At 30.9% G+C, this 18,214-nt stretch overlaps 5 protein-coding genes across 7 annotated transcripts in view; 4 read left to right on the top strand and 1 right to left on the bottom strand.

Moving 5' to 3' along the window:
- The first annotated feature begins 3,380 nt into the window (after positions 1-3,380).
- Positions 3,381-5,851, top strand: LOC105251971 (solute carrier family 52, riboflavin transporter, member 3-A). 2 transcript variants are annotated; one of them, XM_011259115.3, is made up of 4 exons: positions 3,381-3,490; positions 3,801-4,290; positions 4,402-4,617; positions 4,687-5,851. In XM_011259115.3, exons 2-4 carry the CDS (start codon positions 4,274-4,276, stop codon positions 5,765-5,767), a joined length of 1,314 nt encoding a protein of 437 aa, XP_011257417.2. In that variant the 5' UTR covers positions 3,381-3,490; positions 3,801-4,273; the 3' UTR covers positions 5,768-5,851. The 2 variants fall into 2 exon arrangements, with proteins under 2 accessions (XP_011257417.2, XP_011257418.2); XM_011259116.3 differs by having other exon boundaries at positions 4,370-4,617.
- Positions 5,852-6,380: 529 nt separating this feature from the next.
- Positions 6,381-8,512, top strand: LOC105251972 (solute carrier family 52, riboflavin transporter, member 3-A). Its single transcript, XM_011259117.3, has one exon. The coding sequence runs from the start codon at positions 6,901-6,903 to the stop codon at positions 8,296-8,298; it is 1,398 nt and encodes a 465-aa protein (XP_011257419.1). The 5' UTR covers positions 6,381-6,900; the 3' UTR covers positions 8,299-8,512.
- Positions 8,513-9,766: 1,254 nt separating this feature from the next.
- LOC105254508 (F-box/WD repeat-containing protein 9) lies at positions 9,767-13,941 on the top strand. 2 transcript variants are annotated; one of them, XM_025407560.1, is made up of 9 exons: positions 9,767-9,876; positions 9,944-10,067; positions 10,323-10,482; positions 10,605-10,747; positions 11,065-11,303; positions 11,646-11,895; positions 11,960-12,235; positions 12,477-12,604; positions 13,895-13,941. In XM_025407560.1, the coding sequence occupies exons 2-8, from the start codon at positions 9,987-9,989 to the stop codon at positions 12,564-12,566; spliced, it is 1,239 nt and encodes a 412-aa protein (XP_025263345.1). In that variant the 5' UTR covers positions 9,767-9,876; positions 9,944-9,986; the 3' UTR covers positions 12,567-12,604; positions 13,895-13,941. The 2 variants fall into 2 exon arrangements, with proteins under 2 accessions (XP_025263345.1, XP_025263344.1); XM_025407559.1 differs by having other exon boundaries at positions 9,767-9,885.
- Positions 12,681-13,547, bottom strand: LOC112637573 (histone-lysine N-methyltransferase SETMAR-like). Its single transcript, XM_025407621.1, has one exon. It carries the CDS (start codon positions 13,545-13,547, stop codon positions 12,681-12,683), a length of 867 nt encoding a protein of 288 aa, XP_025263406.1.
- A 1,589-nt stretch (positions 13,942-15,530) lies between the features above and the next one.
- Positions 15,531-18,214, top strand: part of LOC105256910 (peroxisomal leader peptide-processing protease) — a 101,883-nt gene continuing 99,199 nt past the window's right edge. The window contains exon 1 of the mRNA XM_025407521.1: positions 15,531-15,889. The gene's annotated coding sequence lies outside the window, so the exon portion shown is untranslated. The remainder of the gene's footprint in view (positions 15,890-18,214) is intronic.

The raw sequence follows: 18,214 nt of genomic DNA, 5'->3' as shown, positions 1-18,214 counted from the left end.
ATGTTCTTTTTTTCGTTACTTATTTGTTTGTTTATTAATATCTTCGCAGAAAGAGCGAGGTCAAACTGACAGCGATTGTCGAATTAAAAGATAACGCGTTAGAAAAAAATGATAAAATGTAAAATATGATATGTAATATTTAACACGAAATTTCAAATTTGTGGAAATGTTTTTCTGGTCTAGGATTGATATTTTACGCATATAAATTGTATCAAAAATTTTTGCATGTTCTTTTTTTCATTACTTATTTGTTTGTTTATTAATATCTTCGCAGAAAGAGCGAGGTCAAACTGGCAGCGATTGTCGAATTAAAAGACAACGCGTTAGAAAAAAATGATAAAATGTAAAATATGATATGTAATATTTAACACGAAATTTCAAATTTGTGGAAATGTTTTTCTGGTCTAGGATTGATATTTGACGCATATAAATTCCATCAAAAATTTTTGCATGTTCTTTTTTTTATTATTTATTTGTTTATTTATTGATATCTTTTATGCCAATTTTGACGTTATTAAATAACAAGTTTACGTCAATAATTTTTCCACGATAGATATTTCAGAAATTCAATCAAACTTGAATGGGAATACGTAATAGACAATCGCGAACAATAAGTGACGCATTTATTGCTCAGACACGATCACGGGTTTGTAAATGAAATTTCTCGTAATAGTCGCCGCGGTTCAACAGTTCAATTAAATTCAATCTCGCGAGAGGCAATGTAACACAGCCTATCTTTTTAACCGATCATGAAATAAGAAGTCTTTCTGAAATGAAAGACATTTAATGCTCACAATTTGAAAAAAAACATCAAAATTCTAATTTAAATTTAATCGATAAAAAGATGTCAAATTACATATTCTATGAAAACCGTCTTTAAAACTCAATATTACTTTTGCTTATGAATCAAAATATCAAAATATCGATATTTTTCTGTTGAAAAACATTTGCACCAAGAGTCGAGATTCTGAACAAAATTTGCAATTTTGATAGATCCGTGTATTACTAATCACATTTGTAACATCACTTATTTGAAGACTAGCGTAAGAAGGCGTAGACGAAACAGCTCCGGCGGACAAACATATATACAGAAAATAATTAAAAAAAAAAAAACGCTCTAGTAATATAGCGACAGTCGCGCAATCGCGCTTGTTAGTTTGTATGTACGAAAAAAATCGATCCGCGCGATCGATCTCCGAGTTCTTTCTCGCGTGCGTTTTATTCTACATTCATCGCGCTCGTTTACTTGCCGACACTATATTCGTTCGACACATACACACGTTATAATATATGTGTATATACGATTTTTCGATGTGTACATCGTCGTTTTACGCGCCATTGTGTCGCAGCCGATTCAACGATTCGCCGTTTAATCGATCGCGAAAATAATCGCGATTACCTCACAATCAGTTTGTGCACTTATATCGATGATTTTTTGACAAATTGCATATTAATTAATAATTAATAAATTGCATATTAATTAATTAATTGCATATTAATTAATAATTAATAATTTTGAAGCACTTTAGAAACATTCTATATCGGGATTATTCCATTCTGAATCGATTTTCTGCCCTCAAAATCGGGCGAATTTTTAGAACAAATCTGTCGATCGAGGACACAAGGTACACCGCACGAGATTGCGAATGCAGAATATAATTAAACCGTGTACATACATATACATATGCATATACAATATACATGATATATGACACATACGTATATCTGTATACTACATGTACATATATTTGATATCGCGAGCGTGCATACAATATTATCCAGTTACCCGTAAATGAAGGAAGAAATATTATCGAGTGTCAGCGGAAAAAAAAAAAAAGAAAATGAAACAACGCAATTTTTGTTTCCGCGAAACGTGATAAGAACTCCACTTTATTGCTTATGCATATCTCTTATCCGCTAGATAAAAGAGGAAAACAAAATTGGCGACGATACTATGGCGCAATACGAGGAAGCTTATGTCAAGTATAGTTCGACGTTTCCTTTTTCCACCTGTCATTAAAAAAAAAACGAGGACTCTCCTTTAAATTAATATATATCCGTTATATATATCCGTATAACTTTCGAGCACAATGCAAGAGCACGTTTTCTGCGACCTTTTTTCATCCATGTGTGATTCTATTAAAAATGATTAAAAAAAAAAAAACAGAAAAAAAACAAAAGATGTGAACGCAAAATACACTCTCAAGAGTTTTGAGACAAATACTAATGTACTTAAACCATCTGTGAGTCTGCCTCGTCTTTTATAAAGTTCTTGCTATATTCAATCTGTTTATTCAATTCAATATCATCCCATCATATCCAGATAATCCTTTTTATTAATATTAATAATTAAAAATTATAATGTTAATAAATATATTAATAATTAATAATTAAACTACATGATTTAATGTTTAGAAAAATATTAATTTAGAAATTAAGAGAAGTATTAATTTGGAAAAATATACATTTTTTTAAGGAACAATATTATTCAATATTAATTAATATATCTTATCGTGTGTGAATATTTTAATTTAAAAATACTAAAAGAGTTAAATGTTATATTTTAAATACTTGTTATATAGAAAATTTATTCATGTAGTTGCAACAAAAAATGCAGAAAAATTATTTTAATATAAGAAAATCTTTTTATTTCATTTTTTTAGAGTAATTCGTTCTATTTTTACAGAGTTGAATTTTTAGAAAAATATTAATTTACAAATTAAGAGAAATATTAATTTAGAAAAATATACATTTTTTAAGGAACAATATTATTCAATATTAATTAATATATCTTATCGTGTGTGAATATTTTAATTTAAAAATACTAAAAGAGTTAAATGTTATATTTTAAATACTTGTTATATAGAAAATTTATTCATGTAATTGCAAAAGAAATGCGAAAAATTTATTTTAATATAAGAAAATCTTTTCATTTAATTTTTTTAGTGTAATTTGTTCTATTTTTACAGTCAGAGTTGAATTTAAAAAAAAATATTAATTTAGAAATTAAGAGAAATATTAATTTAGAAAAATACATTTTTTTAAGGAACAATATCATTCAATATTAATTAATATATCTTATCGTGTGTGAATATTTTAATTTAAAAATTCTAAAAAAGTTAAATGTTATATTTTAAATACTTGTTATATAGAAAATTTATTCATGTAATTGCATAAAAAATGGGAAAAAATTATTTTAATATAAGAAAATCTTTTCATTTCATTTTTTTAGTGTAATTCGTTCTATTTTTACAGTCAGAGTTGAATTTTTATTTGCGGAGCAAATAATTCACCGTGAAGTGCGATTATTACAAAAGAGCCATCACAGCGATCCATCATATCGTGTGACCCGATTCAACAGGTGCTTTTGGTGGGGGACACGTTCCCCTTCCTTCGTGAAGTTAGTCATTTGACGCACACTCGTTCGAGATCATTCGAGATTTCGCGATCGCAGTGCACGTCAATTAGTGTGAAACACACACTTGTCATGGTAATATATTAAAGTTTTTGTCATTTTTATAAGAAAACTCTTGCTCCACGAGTGTGAAAGACGTCGCAAAAGTGACGTCACTCGTGCAATTCATCAAATTGCAAACGACATGCATTATATAACCTCAACCAATCCCATTCATTTCGCTGTAATTGCAAGTCGGAAAAATAATGGCAATTCTTCGTGGAATTGTCGACGAGCGGAATATTTCTATTTTTCTCGAGTTTGAGGCAAAACTAAGGAAGGGAACAAACTTTTATTAATGCTATATAATTTTATATATTTTTAACTGTCAAAATTTTTGTCGCAGGTTATGACAGAACGTCTGAATATATTTCCAGTGAATTATAAAGAGGCAATAACTGAGGAATGTGTCTTGCCGAGTTTGATTACGCAATTATAGATGATGAACATCAACGACATTGACGACAGATGATTTTTCAATAATCGAGGCATCGACGAGAATCGCTGATGGTCGAGCAACTCGAGCTTCCTCGGGTCGATCATCGTTTGCTTCAAGACATGTGGACATTCGAAAGCTTTTAGAATGAGATACGCATTCTCTCAGGTTATGGCAAGAATCTCTCAATGAGAGGAATGGAATATTTTGACAGACTGTCAACCCCACGAAAGAATCTCGACATTTCAACAAATTAATTAAACTAATCATTTCAAGCGATACTCGCATGATTATTTTTATGTCGAGTAATCCTTGTGATTCCGTTTCGACTGTAAAAATTTTGTTATCTTGACGATAACAAGTATCTTTTTGATATCGTCATCATGCCTTTGAAAAGAAGGTAAACGAGTTTTTTTTCCCCACTGGCAAGTCATTCGAGAAGCAACAATCAGAGATATTCATTCTTAAGATAATTTTAGAATACAAACACATTCTCTTTCTGAAACAACAGCAAGATGTTGACTCAACGATTGAGCAATCGAAGACTGTTGGTTGACTTCCTGGCGCTGATGTTTGGTCTGGGTGCTTGGATCGGTGTGAATGGCATATATGTACAACTGCCTCTTATAGTGCACACTGCGCCAGAAGAATGGAGCTTGCCCGCTCATATGGTGATGCTGGTGCAATTCGCCAATTTAGGACCTATACTGTACACTCTGTACATAAAGTAAGTCTTCTATTTTGCTTTAAGATGATTACACGACAAGTAATGCAAATAATTGTTTTTTAATTCTAGGTATACTGCTTGGGCACACGATAGATATATTATTTATGGCCTATTGAGCGCAGGAACGTGTGCTTGTATCTTATTGAGTTGGCTGTACGATCATACTTCAATTGTATTTGGTAAAGAACACTCGACTGCCCTCCTATCGCTGATGTTTGTGGTCGCCCTCGTTGGATGTACAAGCTCTGTACTCTTCATGCCGTACATGAGAAATTATCGTGAGATTTATCTGGTATCTTATCTGGTTGGAGAAGGATTAAGCGGATTCATACCGAGCACAGTTGCTCTAATTCAAGGCGTCGGTAGCAATCAAGCGTGCATCAATGTTACCAAGCCAGGATCTCCCATTCTAGAGTTCATCTCTAAATCAGATCCGAGATTCTCTTCTCAGATATTTTTTATCTTTATCGGTACCTTATTGTGCCTGAGTTTCTTGTCGTTCTTAGGCTTAAATTTTTTGCCCGTGGCACTTGGGGAAAGAGTCAAGCTCCCAAATAGTATGGAGATGTTACCGACTGACACAACAGCACCACCTAGCTACAAAACTAATTCCGGTTGGAAAATGCCAAAACATACATATTATTATTTATTAATCATGATGGCCATAGTTTGTTTTCTTGGCAACGGTACTCTACCAAGTATACAGTCATATTCCTGCCTACCATACGGTAGTGTCGCATATCATTTGACAGTCACGTTAGCTTCCATAGCTGGTCCATTGGCCATGTCCATAGGTTTCTTCATTGAAACGCCAGCAGTTAAACTTCTTAATACTCTTACAGCAATTATTTTAGTACTTTCAGCCATTGTTTTATACTTGGCGGTGGAATCACCTCATCCTCCCTTCCAACACTCATGGATAGGTGAATTTATGGTGGTTGTTTTATGGATAATTCTTTGTGGCTTCATAGGATTTGTAAAGATGGGCATTACAACTTTGTATCGACCTGATCCTGGAAGAGGTCTTTATTATACTGGTGTTGCGACACAAATGGGATCTCTATTAGGTGCGATCACCACATTTGGTTTGGTCAATTATGCACAAATATTTCAGTCTTATTCCCCTTGCGAGTATCTTATGGAAAATTAACGTAGCCTGTATTTAGGTCAATTACTTGCATATAGATCATTTAGATAATATTAGAAAATTGGATTGTTTTGATTTTTTTATACATTTTTTTTAGTTTTATGATCAAAATTTTTTATAGATATATTGAGATATGTTATTCAACAATTATCGTATTACCTTGTTAGAATTAATTATCTAAAATATTTAAAAATAGGGAACAAACTTTTATTAATGCATTTTACAATTTTAATCTCCTATATTTACTTAATTTAATCTCATATATTTACTTAAGTTATTATTGTGATTATTTCTTCATTACTAGTTATATAAAACTGAATAGTCATAATGATAATTGATAATATGTAGATAATAAAACACAAATATGCTACGAAGATGACTTAGATGATGTGCATAAAATTCAGTAAAAATATTAAATAATTATTTTTATAAAAATAAAAATATGTGGAAACGCGCGTGCGACACTATTTTTATATTAATATTTTAAAATTATATAAATTCCGTTATTAAAATGCACATAAGAACATTATATTTCTGTAACAATTTTCTCTTTTATTTGCTTTGTTCTGATTATTAGAAATTTGATAATATTATACAGATAATGAAAAAAAAAAATTAAGTGAAACACTCAATTTTTTCTTGAATAAAAATCTAAGTACTTAGATGTTCAGTATGTGAACATAGCTGTTGCGTTGAACTTTTTCTTTAGAGTTCCTTATAGATCTATATGCAATTATGCATCATATAATGTTTAAGTTAAACTTATGTATAATTTGAATATATCCTATTTTATGATCAGTTTTAACTGCTCAGTTTTATCTGATAAATTTTATTGAGTGGATTAAGATGGGTGAGGCAATTTTTTTATTTCTTACCTTTTATTATTTCTTGACTCTCTGCTCTTAGTAAGTTTATACAGAACGGAGTTTGCTGTCGTTACTTATTGTTTGGAAGTACATAACATGTATCTGTGATATTTTAATGCTTATTAATACATATTTGAATTTAAATTTTTCAACATCAGTATTGAATGGTCAATTTATTCAAAGTATGCCAATAATTATTTTTTTAATTATTGCCAGAATTATTTATATGTAAAGTCAAATATTAAGTGTTTCTTATTGTGCAGAAAATAAATGAAGGAATCAGAAATATGTACAATGAGAGATGATTTACAAGTGAACCATTATCTTGGACATGTGAAATGTGGCCACGCAATCATCCATCTTCTTGTAATCTTATTCAGTGTATCCACTTGGATTGGCATCAATGGGATATTCATCGAATTGCCGTTGCTTGTCAATATTGCTCCAGAAAGTTGGAATTTACCTGCGTACATAGTAATAGTGACGCAATCTGCGAATGTAGGTCCTGCGATATATATTTTCTTACGTAAGAATAAATGCGAATTGAACGAATCGTTGTGTATATTATGCTTATTGTGTCTGCAAGTTCTCGCTATGGGACTGCTTATATTCTTCCATGATAAAACAACTGTCATTGGTGGTGAGAAACACAGCCTGATCTTGCTTGTCTCGGTATTCTTTAACGCTTTGGTCGGTTGTTTCAGCTCTGTACTGTTCCTGCCTTATTTTCGTGACTTCGATGACATTTATATCGTGTCCTATTTCATTGGAGAAGGTCTGAGTGGTGTACTGCCAAGCATAGTGGCACTGATACAAGGTGTAGGAGAACGATTAGAATGCAACACAAGAGAAATAATTCCTCTCAATGCGTCCTACGTAAAATTTCCAGGACAATATTATTTCCTGTTTTTGACTCTTGTGCTTGTTTTGTCGCTTGTCGCGTTTATCATCTTACAATATTCTCCGTCTGTGCAAAGTAGAAAGAACTTGCGTGATCCTAACTTTTTCACGCAAACTAAAGTACAATTAGTAGATTATAAGCGACACAACGAGCTTGATGTTAGCCCCAATGTCTGGTACATTGGTCATACGTTATCAAGGAAAGAAAATAAAGAAGCAAATTGTTCTTTGTCAAAGGAAGCAAATAATTTATACATACTCAGAAAAATTTATTTATACATCCTGATTGGAATTTGTTGTTTCTTTAGTAATGGATTCCTCCCAAGTATCCAATCTTATTCGTGTCTACCATATGGTCAGCTTGCTTATCAGCTATCCATCACTTGTGCTCAATTCGTTAACCCACTTGCCTGTTTCTCGACATTCTGGCTGAAGGTATCGAACATAAAAATTATCAATTGTCTCTCTCTGATATGTTTAATCGCTGGATGCTATGTTATATGCATAGCTTTATTGTCTCCTGCTCCACCATTGCAAAGCTCAATAATTGGTGTAGGATTAATCGTGTTATTTTGGATTATTTTATCAGGAATCGTATCGTATTTAAAACTCATAATCGTGTCTCTTGTGAAACATATATCTTCTTCGAAGGCACTTTTCGATGTAGGCATAGTTATGCAAGTGGGTTCGGCGAGCGGTGCAATTATCTCGTTCGTTTTAATCAACTTTACCGATTTTTTCAAAGTGTATGATTCCTGCTCTGTCTGAAAAGGAATTATCGAAGAGCTCTATATAATGTGCGAATCAAAATGCAATAATAAAAGTAAGACAATAGTGCTTTAGAAAAAAATTAAGTATCTTTATATCGATATCAATAGATAATGATGTATCAATAGATAATGTTGTATTTTTATTTTTAAACAGTTTAAGAAGTGTATCTGTGAATGAAAAATGATGTAAAAGATATATTTTATATAAATAATGTCAATATATGGAATATAATATGTGTATGTTTTTCATGTTAATTTTTTTTCAATAAAGTATTTAAAATGATTGATTTAATTAAAATGAGAAGCTAAATTTCTGTAAGAGACTCGTATATACATGTAGTATGTATACGTGTGCATTTAAAGTACTTTTAAGTAAGCGTGCATACATGTATATTTATAAATTATTAATAGATAATGTTTAACGAAAACTATATTTTAATAGCAAAAGTATATTCAATTTTTGTAGAATTATATTTACATAAATAAATGGATATTGTACTTAAATAATTATATCACTTATAGTATATATAATATTATAATATAATTATATTACTTATATTATAATATAATTATAATATTAAACATAATTATAATAGAATGTGCAAATATTGAAAAAAATTATATTAGATATAGATACTTATTAATATAAATTTTAATAAAAAAAATAATATATCTTTATTGTATAAAATTTATGCATATATATGTATGTATATATATAATATATAAATTGTTATTAACGGAATAAAACTTGTTTGCGAATTTTTCTGAAGCTTTTGCATATTATCTCGGAAAATCCATTAGACACATTCCGTAATAATTAATTTTTTTTCCTCGAGAAAAATCAAATTTTTCGCGCGCAAAATCCTTCGTAATTAATTATTTATTATACAATAATAATTCGTAATTTAATTATTTATTTATTATAATAATTTATTAATATGAATTTTAATAAAAAGAATTCCTAATATATCTTTATTGTATAAAATTTATACAATATAATATAAATTGTTATTAACGGAAAACTTGTTTGCGAATTTTTCTGAAGCTTTTGCATATTATCTCGGAAAATCCATTAGACTAACATTCCATAATTAATTTTTTTTCCTCCAGAAAAATTAAATTTTTCGCGCACGAAATCGTTCGTAATTAATTATTTATTATACAATAATAATTCGTAATTTAATTATTATTTATTTATTATAATAATTTATTAATATGAATTTTAATAAAAAGAATTCCTAATATATCTTTAGTGTATAAAATTTATACAATATAATATAAATTGTTATTAACGGAAAACTTGTTTGCGAATTTTTTCTGAAGCTTTTGCATATTATCTCGGAAAATCCATTAGACACATTCCGTAATAATTAATTTTTTTTCCTCGAGAAAAATCAAATTTTTCGCGCGCGAAATCCTTCGTAATTCATATATGCATTTTTTTCGCGACACCCCGTACACACAGATGGCGTAGCTCTGCATTCATGTGCGATGCACAATAATATATTTACAGCTGTTGACAGCTATAAATGCGTATAAGGAGCTCGCATCGATGATCGTTTGACCGATTGATACGGTGATAAACGTCAGTGTTTAAGTTCCACGACTAATCCTGTTGATTCCTCACGTTTTTTTTCGAACAGATCGAATGAGAATATTCAGATTCGCACGGTGCACGGAGGAAAAATGGATGACGAGAATGCAAGTTGCTCGCACGACAGCGAGGAAGACAATGCACAAGTGTCATTGTTGGACCTCCCGGTCGAGGTTTGTACGAAAAGATGCCAATCTCACTTCTCATACGTCTTATATTTCTTACACATATGCGAAATTCATCTTTTATTTTATTGCTGCTGTCAGCTGTCACTTGGTTCCATTAGTCGCTTGTCGATGCAGTAAAGTGTTCACTTCTTATTCTCCCTTCCTCTTTCTTGCATATTTATTTTATTTGTGTGTATATTTCTAATTTATAGCAGATTAATTTATCCATGTATCATTTAATTTATCTGTATTGCGTTTCAGATATTCCTGCATATATGCTCCTTCTTAAAGGCATCGACATTAGTGCACAGTTTGAGCCTGGTATGCAAGCAGTTCTATCTGATTTTAAAGGATGACTCGTTATGGAAAGCGCGAATTAATCATACATGGCCGGATGCTAGCTATCCGCTTTTGCGTCCTGGTTAGTTAAAATTGATAGTACTTTGCATGACTATTCATTTTGTGAATAAATATCAAGCACTTCTTATCTTTCTATATCATTGTTTTGTATTAATTTTATATTAAGACGATATATAATTTCAGCAAAACCTGACAGACTATTTTGGAAATTGTCATGTGTTGCGATTGAGAAACAAAGAGCATTATGGAGAGAGAAGGAATGTCCAATGGAGAAAATAGCTACACATGCACAAGGCAGCACTGTAGATGCTCTACTACTGATGCATGTAAATAATATATTAGTTAAATATCTTTGAACATTTTTCTCAGAGTTGGATTTAAAGGTGTGGAAGCTCTGGGGCAGGCAAGAGGTGGAGACCCCATTTTTAAAATCAAATAAAAATTTTTACGTTGTTTAAATAATTTATTGTGAAATAACAAGGTCAAGCAATATGCATAGACCTTCTAAGTGATGTATACCATTCAATAGGAAATTTTACTCAAAAATTTGTGTTGTAGAAGCCCCTGTTGCCCCCCCCCCCCTAAATTCGGCCCTGATTTTTCTTTATAAAAAACTAATATATAATATGACTTTAATATACAGGATGGCACTGGTTATATTGCTGGCGCAAGAGATCGCAGTCTGATTTATGGGAGATTTGGTAAAAATACTTATGGATCCCAATATACTATTTGTAACATAGACTCTGCACATAATGGATGGATTTGGGATCTGACAACAATAGACAACACTGTCTACAGTTGTAGTTGGGATCAGAGTGTCAAATCGTGGATGCTTACCAATATTGGTCTTGTACAACATCATACTTACAGTATATATACGTATGTATAATAACATACTTATACAGGGTGAGCCATTTTAAGTTTTTGCCACCATCTTCTGTCCTCCTCGAAGTCAAGCAACTTTTATTTGAAACATTTTGTTGTACATTCAAAAATAAAAAAGTTATTGGGGTGGGTAACTTAAAATGGCTCACACTGTATATACAATAATGAAATATTAATTTCTAAGAAATAATTGTATTTTGATTCAAGTTATTCAAATATTATAATCTGTTTATCGATAGAAAGCTCAGAAATAGTGTAATTCTAAAGTCATTAAACAAAGTTCTTGCCTATTATATATTATTTATAATATAAATTATTTTCTAAAAAAATTTGCAGGGGTGTATCGGGTGCATTGCTGTGTGTGTCATCGTGTCCAGAACAAGCTCTTTTCGCGACTGGTTCATATAAGAGGACCGTATTTGTCTTTGATTCAAGATCGGGAGAAAAACCAATTACCCAATATCGACCGCACAGAGGAGCTGTTATTAAACTGGCAATGAATTCCGAATACATTTTATCTGCCAGTGAGGACAAAACGGTGTCTGTTTGGGATCAAAGAGCCGGACGAATCATGAAATCTATCACAGTAATATTACTTATTTCAACAGCATAAAGAAATGAAAATATATGCGATATCACAGATATTTTAGATTCCAGGTAAAGCATTTCCCATGTGCATAAATATGCAACAAGATTGTGTTTGCGTTGGGGACAGCGTCGCCAAGTTACATGTATTAAATCCAAAAAACAACTTTGAGCTAGTAAAATCTTATTCTACTGGACATACAAAAAGGATAACGGGAGTGCATCTGACACGCGGAAATCTGATAACGAGTTCCACAGACGGCACTGTCAGAATTTCGAGTCCTACGGATCCGCCGAAACCCATGGCTACTTTACACTCACCTTTCGGAGGAATTGCAAGAGTAAGTATCACACGCTATATCAAGAGAAAAAGATTATAATCTTTTGCATGAAATGTAAAATAAAGTTTAGAAACCCATTTTTATTTACAATTGCATTTTGCAGTCAGATTTTATTTCATTATATCTGAATGAAAACGATTTTTTTTCTGGAATCTTTTAAAATATGTGTCTATAAGTTTATAACATCTAAAGCTGATGTTGGAATAAAAAAAATATATTTGTTATGTATTTCATTTTACAGATGGATTACCAAAACGGCATTCTCGCAATATCCGGCAGCGAAATTGTAGTATATCGGCCGATGTGTTCAGTAAAATTAATGGATAATTAATGCATTTCTATACGCATTCTATAATTTTGTTATATAAGTATTGAGTTGTCCGGAAAGTCCGTGCGGATTTTTAAGCAAAATTCGAATGAAAAATTTTTATTGTTAAAAGTTATTTCATTCTGTGATATATGCACCATTATTTTGCACAATACTTTTCCATCTTTCGGGTAATTTCATAATTCCTGTCTCATAGAAATCTTGGGTTTTTTCGGCGAAGAAGCTGTCCAAGTAGTTTTTGAGGAGTTCCAAAGAAGCAAAGTTTAAACCATTAATTGAGTTTTGCAGCGACCGAAATAAATGATAATCCGAGGGTGCAATGTCGGGGGAATACGGTGGATGAGGCAAAACATCCCAGCCAAACGCCAATAATTTTTGGCGAGTCTGCAAACTTGCACGAGGTCTGGCGTTATCATGATGAAAAACGACGCCTTTCCTATTGATCAATTCCGGACACTTTTTGGCGATTTCTATCTTCAATTTATCCAACTGTGAACAGTACTTGTCCGAATCGATGGTTTCGTTGTCCGGTAGTAGCTCATAGTATACTATCCCCTTCCAATTCCACCAAATGCAGAGCATTACCTTTTTCAGATGTAAGCCTGCCTTCGAAGTGGTTAATGACGGTTCACCTCGCTTGCTCCACGACCTTTTACGCTCGACGTTATTATAAATTATCCACTTTTCGTCGCCTGTTATGATGCGTTTCAAAAATGGATCGTATTCATTGCGTTTGTACAGCAAATCGCTGATGGAAATGCGATCAATACGATTTTTCTCAGTTAAGTCATGCGGCACCCAAACATCAAGCTTTTTTATCATCTGGAGCTTGTTTAAATGTTCGGAAACAGTTGATTTGCCAATGTTTAACCTCGCTGCGATTTCCCGAATTGTGATTTGCCGCTCGGAATCGATTAAAGCTGTTATTTGGTCGACATCGGTGGTGACTGGCCGACCAGAGCGAGGAGCATCTTCAATATTCATTTCTCCTGAACGAAATTTAGCAAACCACTTCTGACACATGCGATCACTTACGGCATCTTCCCCGTATACGGCACATATTTTTTTTCGAGTTTGTGTCGCGTTCTTTCCTTTACGGAAATAAAAAAGCATTATGCATCGAAAAAACATGTTATTTCCTTCCATCTCTAAGCTAATGTCAAGTAAAAAGTTTTTAATTTATTGGGATAATTAATATCACTAAGTATGCGTTGAAATGTCACTAATCAAAACACGAAAGCATTTGATACATCACATCGACATAAACTTGTGAAATTCGCTTTTGAACGACATCTATTGAGAAATCCGCACGAACTTTCCGGACAACCCAATATATTGCTTTTTGATATATATAATATATTCATAATTTTCAATGAGACTATCACATAAAATGCGCGATTCCAGACTATATAATATAATATAATATACATCCAAAATTAAAAATGCAATCGATTTGATGAAAATGCATTTATATATATATATATATATATATATATATATATATATATATATATATAGAATTTTACATATCCTCTATACATAGAGTTTTATATATATATATATATACAGGGTGAATCATAATGGTTGTAACAACCTTTTACCATTAGAGATCAATTACCGACTGCAACTGTAATCAATTGAATGATTCATAGATGACAGCTGCTTGGATCGACCGTGTCTGCAGTAACGTACAAGCGAGTTAAATACTGTGAATTAAATAATATACATATTCCATGCATACTTTTCTAATATATTTAACTTTTTTATGTACATATTTTTCTTTCTACACGGTTTTTTTCTAATAACGTGATTTCTTATTATTGTGAAACGTATCTGCCACATAAAAAGAGATATCTTTTGCATTCGTGTATTTTTTAATATGATTTTTTTTTAAATAATGATTTTTTAATACATAGAATTTGACGGCGATTTTTTTCATTCTTACACAAATCATTTTAACGCGTAAAAAGAGTTGGATTGGTAAAGATACAAAAGTATTCTTTTTTTATTAAAAAAATGCGTAATTCTGCTTTCTACAAGAATTATTCTACTTATTATTAATTTTCTAAGTTATAACTTTTACATTCTTAATATCTACAGCAGAATATTTCTTGTAGAAAGTAGAATTACGCATTTTTTTAATAAAAAAGGAATACTTTTGTATCGTTTACCAATCCAACTCTTTTTACACGTTAAAATGATTTGTGTAAGAATGGAAAAAATCGCCGTCAAATTCTATGTATTAAAATACCATTATTTAAAAAAAATCGTATTAAAAAATACACGAATGCAAAAGATATCTCTTTTTATGTGGCAGATACGTTTCACAATAATAAGAAATCGCGTTATTAGAAAAAAACCGTGTAGAAAGAAAAATATGTACATAAAAGAGTTAAATATATTAGAAAAGTATGCATAGAATATGTATATTATTTGATTCACAGTATTTAACTCGCTTGTACGTTACTGCAGACACGGTCGATCCAAGCAGCTGTCATCTATGAATTATTCGATTGATTACAGTTGCAGTCGATAATTGATTTCTAATGGTAAAAGGTTGTTACAACCATTATGATTCACCCTGTATATATATATATAAACCTAATCTAACCTAATGTAATGTATATGTGTATATATATTCATTATTTTCCTGCTGTATTATATTAATTATTTGTATTTTTTGTTTGCAAATTTTATGAACAAATCATTCTGATGTCATTTGTTTTCTCAAATATGAGACACCCACGCAAACAATTATATTTATAAGATTTAAAAATACAACTCATATTTGAATAATAGATATATCCTTATTCATCGAAAAACTCACATTTTTCTCAAATTATCGTGTCTTCATGGAACGAACATTGTATGTACGATTTTTTAAATTTAAACTTTTTCAAAACGTCACGTGACGTATCTCATGACGTGTCATATGCTGCAATTTCAAGCGATTCGCGCAGCATTTTTTCGTAACTCGTAGCGAGTCGTATCTGCATCGGTCATCGTGCGTTTTTTTTTTTAACTTTACGTTACGAGTTTCGAGAGTTTACGTGCGCGTGTGCGTGAAAAATTTCGCGATCGGATTATCTCATTCGTTCGGCTCGTTTCGTCGCGCGCTCATTGTGCTTTCTAAAAGTGCGAAACAAGTTCGCGGTTTGCGGCCACGGAAAGAAGAGGTTAGTGTTTGCCGACATAATGGCGCCAAATTCGATAATTTAAGTTGTCGGCGATATCAACAAAAATTAAATCTTCGAAGACACGAAGATAGAAAAAAAAAACAACAGCAGTTTTCTCGTGGTGGAACTCTTAATTGAACTCGTGCCAAGGTAAGACTTTTAAAATGTCAAATATTAAGAGAAATATAAATGCGCATAAATATATATAGTTTTTATATAAAGATACAAGCAAAAATCTGAGAAGAAATAAATTATATATACAGGGTGTCCCAATTATCTTCCGTCATCTTTTAAAGACAGATTCCTGGGATCATTTGAAGACGATTTTTCCTCAGGGAAAATGTCAATGAAGGCCATCATTTTTTGCATGTTCCAGATTTTTGTCATCATATATCTTTGCAATTAAGTCTTAAATTAAAACTCAACTAAAGTAAACTCTATTTAAAATTAATCAAAGAATGTGGTTTTGTTAATATTTTATTTCTACAAAGCTTAGTTTACGAAAAATCCCTTATTTTCAATCACTTATAATTCGAAAATTATTAGTACCTCATTTTCGTTGAGGAAAAATCTTCTTCAGATGATCCCAGGAATCTGTCTTTGAAAGATGACGGAAGATAACTGGGACACCCTGTATATATAATTTATTTCTTCTCAGATTTTTGCTTGTATTTTTTCGTTATATAAAAACTATATATCGAATTTTTTTCTGGAATCTTTTATAATAATGTATATATTATAGACATTATTATAAAAGATTCCAGAGAAAAACTCGATTTCATCCAGATATAATGATAAAATCCGATTGCAAAATGTAATTATAAATAAAAATTCGTTTTTAAACTTTATTTCATATTTCAAAAGCTTATATATATAAAATATCAAGAGGAAGAGATTATAAGATTTTGCGTGAAATATGAAATAAAGTTTGAAAACAAATTTTTATTACATTTTACATTTAATTTTAATTACATTTTTATAATTACATTTTGCATTTTAACATTATCTGAACCGAATTTTTTTCTGGAATCTTTTATAATAATGTCTATAAATTTATAATATCTAAGACTGAGAGAAAGATCTCTAAAATTAGAATGAAAGTATATTTGTTATGTCCTTCATTTTATAGATAGGATTTTTAATTTATTATTTATTATTTAATTATATATATATATATATATATATATATATATATATATGTATATGTGACGAAAAAATACATGTAATAGCAAAAATAATAAAAATTTGAGACATTTTTATTTTATTACTTTTTAATTAAGTTTCTCACATATAATAAATCTGACGAGAAAACATTAAAATACTTAAGCATATAAATTTATATATATGCCAATAATTAAAATTAAATGCCGCCAAGTATAAAGGGAAGAGGAAGGGGAAATATGGCGTTTGTAATAAAATACAGAAATCTGTAATGATTTTTGATTCACCCGTTTATTCACGCAAAACAAGAATAGACTTAGATATCCGTGTCGTTAATTGTACCGATGTGTACATGTGTTTGTCCATATACATACAATGTCGCGCGTTATACGCATCCTTGAAATGCACGTGTATGTACATTACACACGCACATTTTTACATATTATATGTATATATAATATAATTTTACATTAATTGTGGATAGGATACGATTCCTCAGCCCTTTCTCATCTTCATTCTCGTATATGCTCTGAATTTAACAGTACATCGCGCGTAGATCTGATTGTGAGTATACGTGTTTATGAGTATTTTTTTTATATTCGCACGTGTATAGATAGTCAATACCTTTTGTCTCTTACACAAGTGAATAAAAAAAAGGGAAAGAAAAATTAAAAAGCTGAAAGTCGTGTTTCGTAAAAGTGTATCGTCCGCTCGCGCGTCCTCTCGGGAGGAAAGACAAAAAAAATAGGTAAAAGAACAAAACTAGAAGGAAACGTATCCGCGAATCGCAGCTTGTGCCTCGCATCAACAGGTGCAAATCGGCGAATTAACGCTCTATTCGCGATCCTTCTTCTCGGAAATTCTTTACTTTATCAGACGAAATTTTAGAGACACTCGATATATATTTCTTCTAATACAAGTGCTTCTGTGTCGCGCTACAACAAGAGATACATGTGAAAAAAATGTAAATATTTGCTGTATTCTTTCAAATTTATATTAATTTATATTAATTTATATTAATTTATATTAATTTATATTAATTATATTAATTTCTGTTAATTATGAAGATTTGCACATGTCGATGCTGTACGCAATTGTCACTCAATGTATTTACGTTACGTAAATAAGAATGCTGTTTTTCTCGGATGCACTTCAGGTCTGCTTCGGAGCAGCACTTTGGATAATATTAGTTAAAATTGTGCGATGTTTGTATATTATATATATTTTTATTATATTTTTTATATATATAAAATATATATAATATATTATATATATATTATAATTGGGCATTATATATATATATATATATATATA

The sequence above is a fragment of the Camponotus floridanus genome, unplaced genomic scaffold, assembly GCF_003227725.1.
Source record: "Camponotus floridanus strain SB8 unplaced genomic scaffold, Cflo_v7.5 scaffold18, whole genome shotgun sequence".
Lineage (NCBI taxonomy): Eukaryota > Metazoa > Arthropoda > Insecta > Hymenoptera > Formicidae > Camponotus > Camponotus floridanus.
This window is presented reverse-complemented; position numbering and strand designations above follow the sequence as displayed.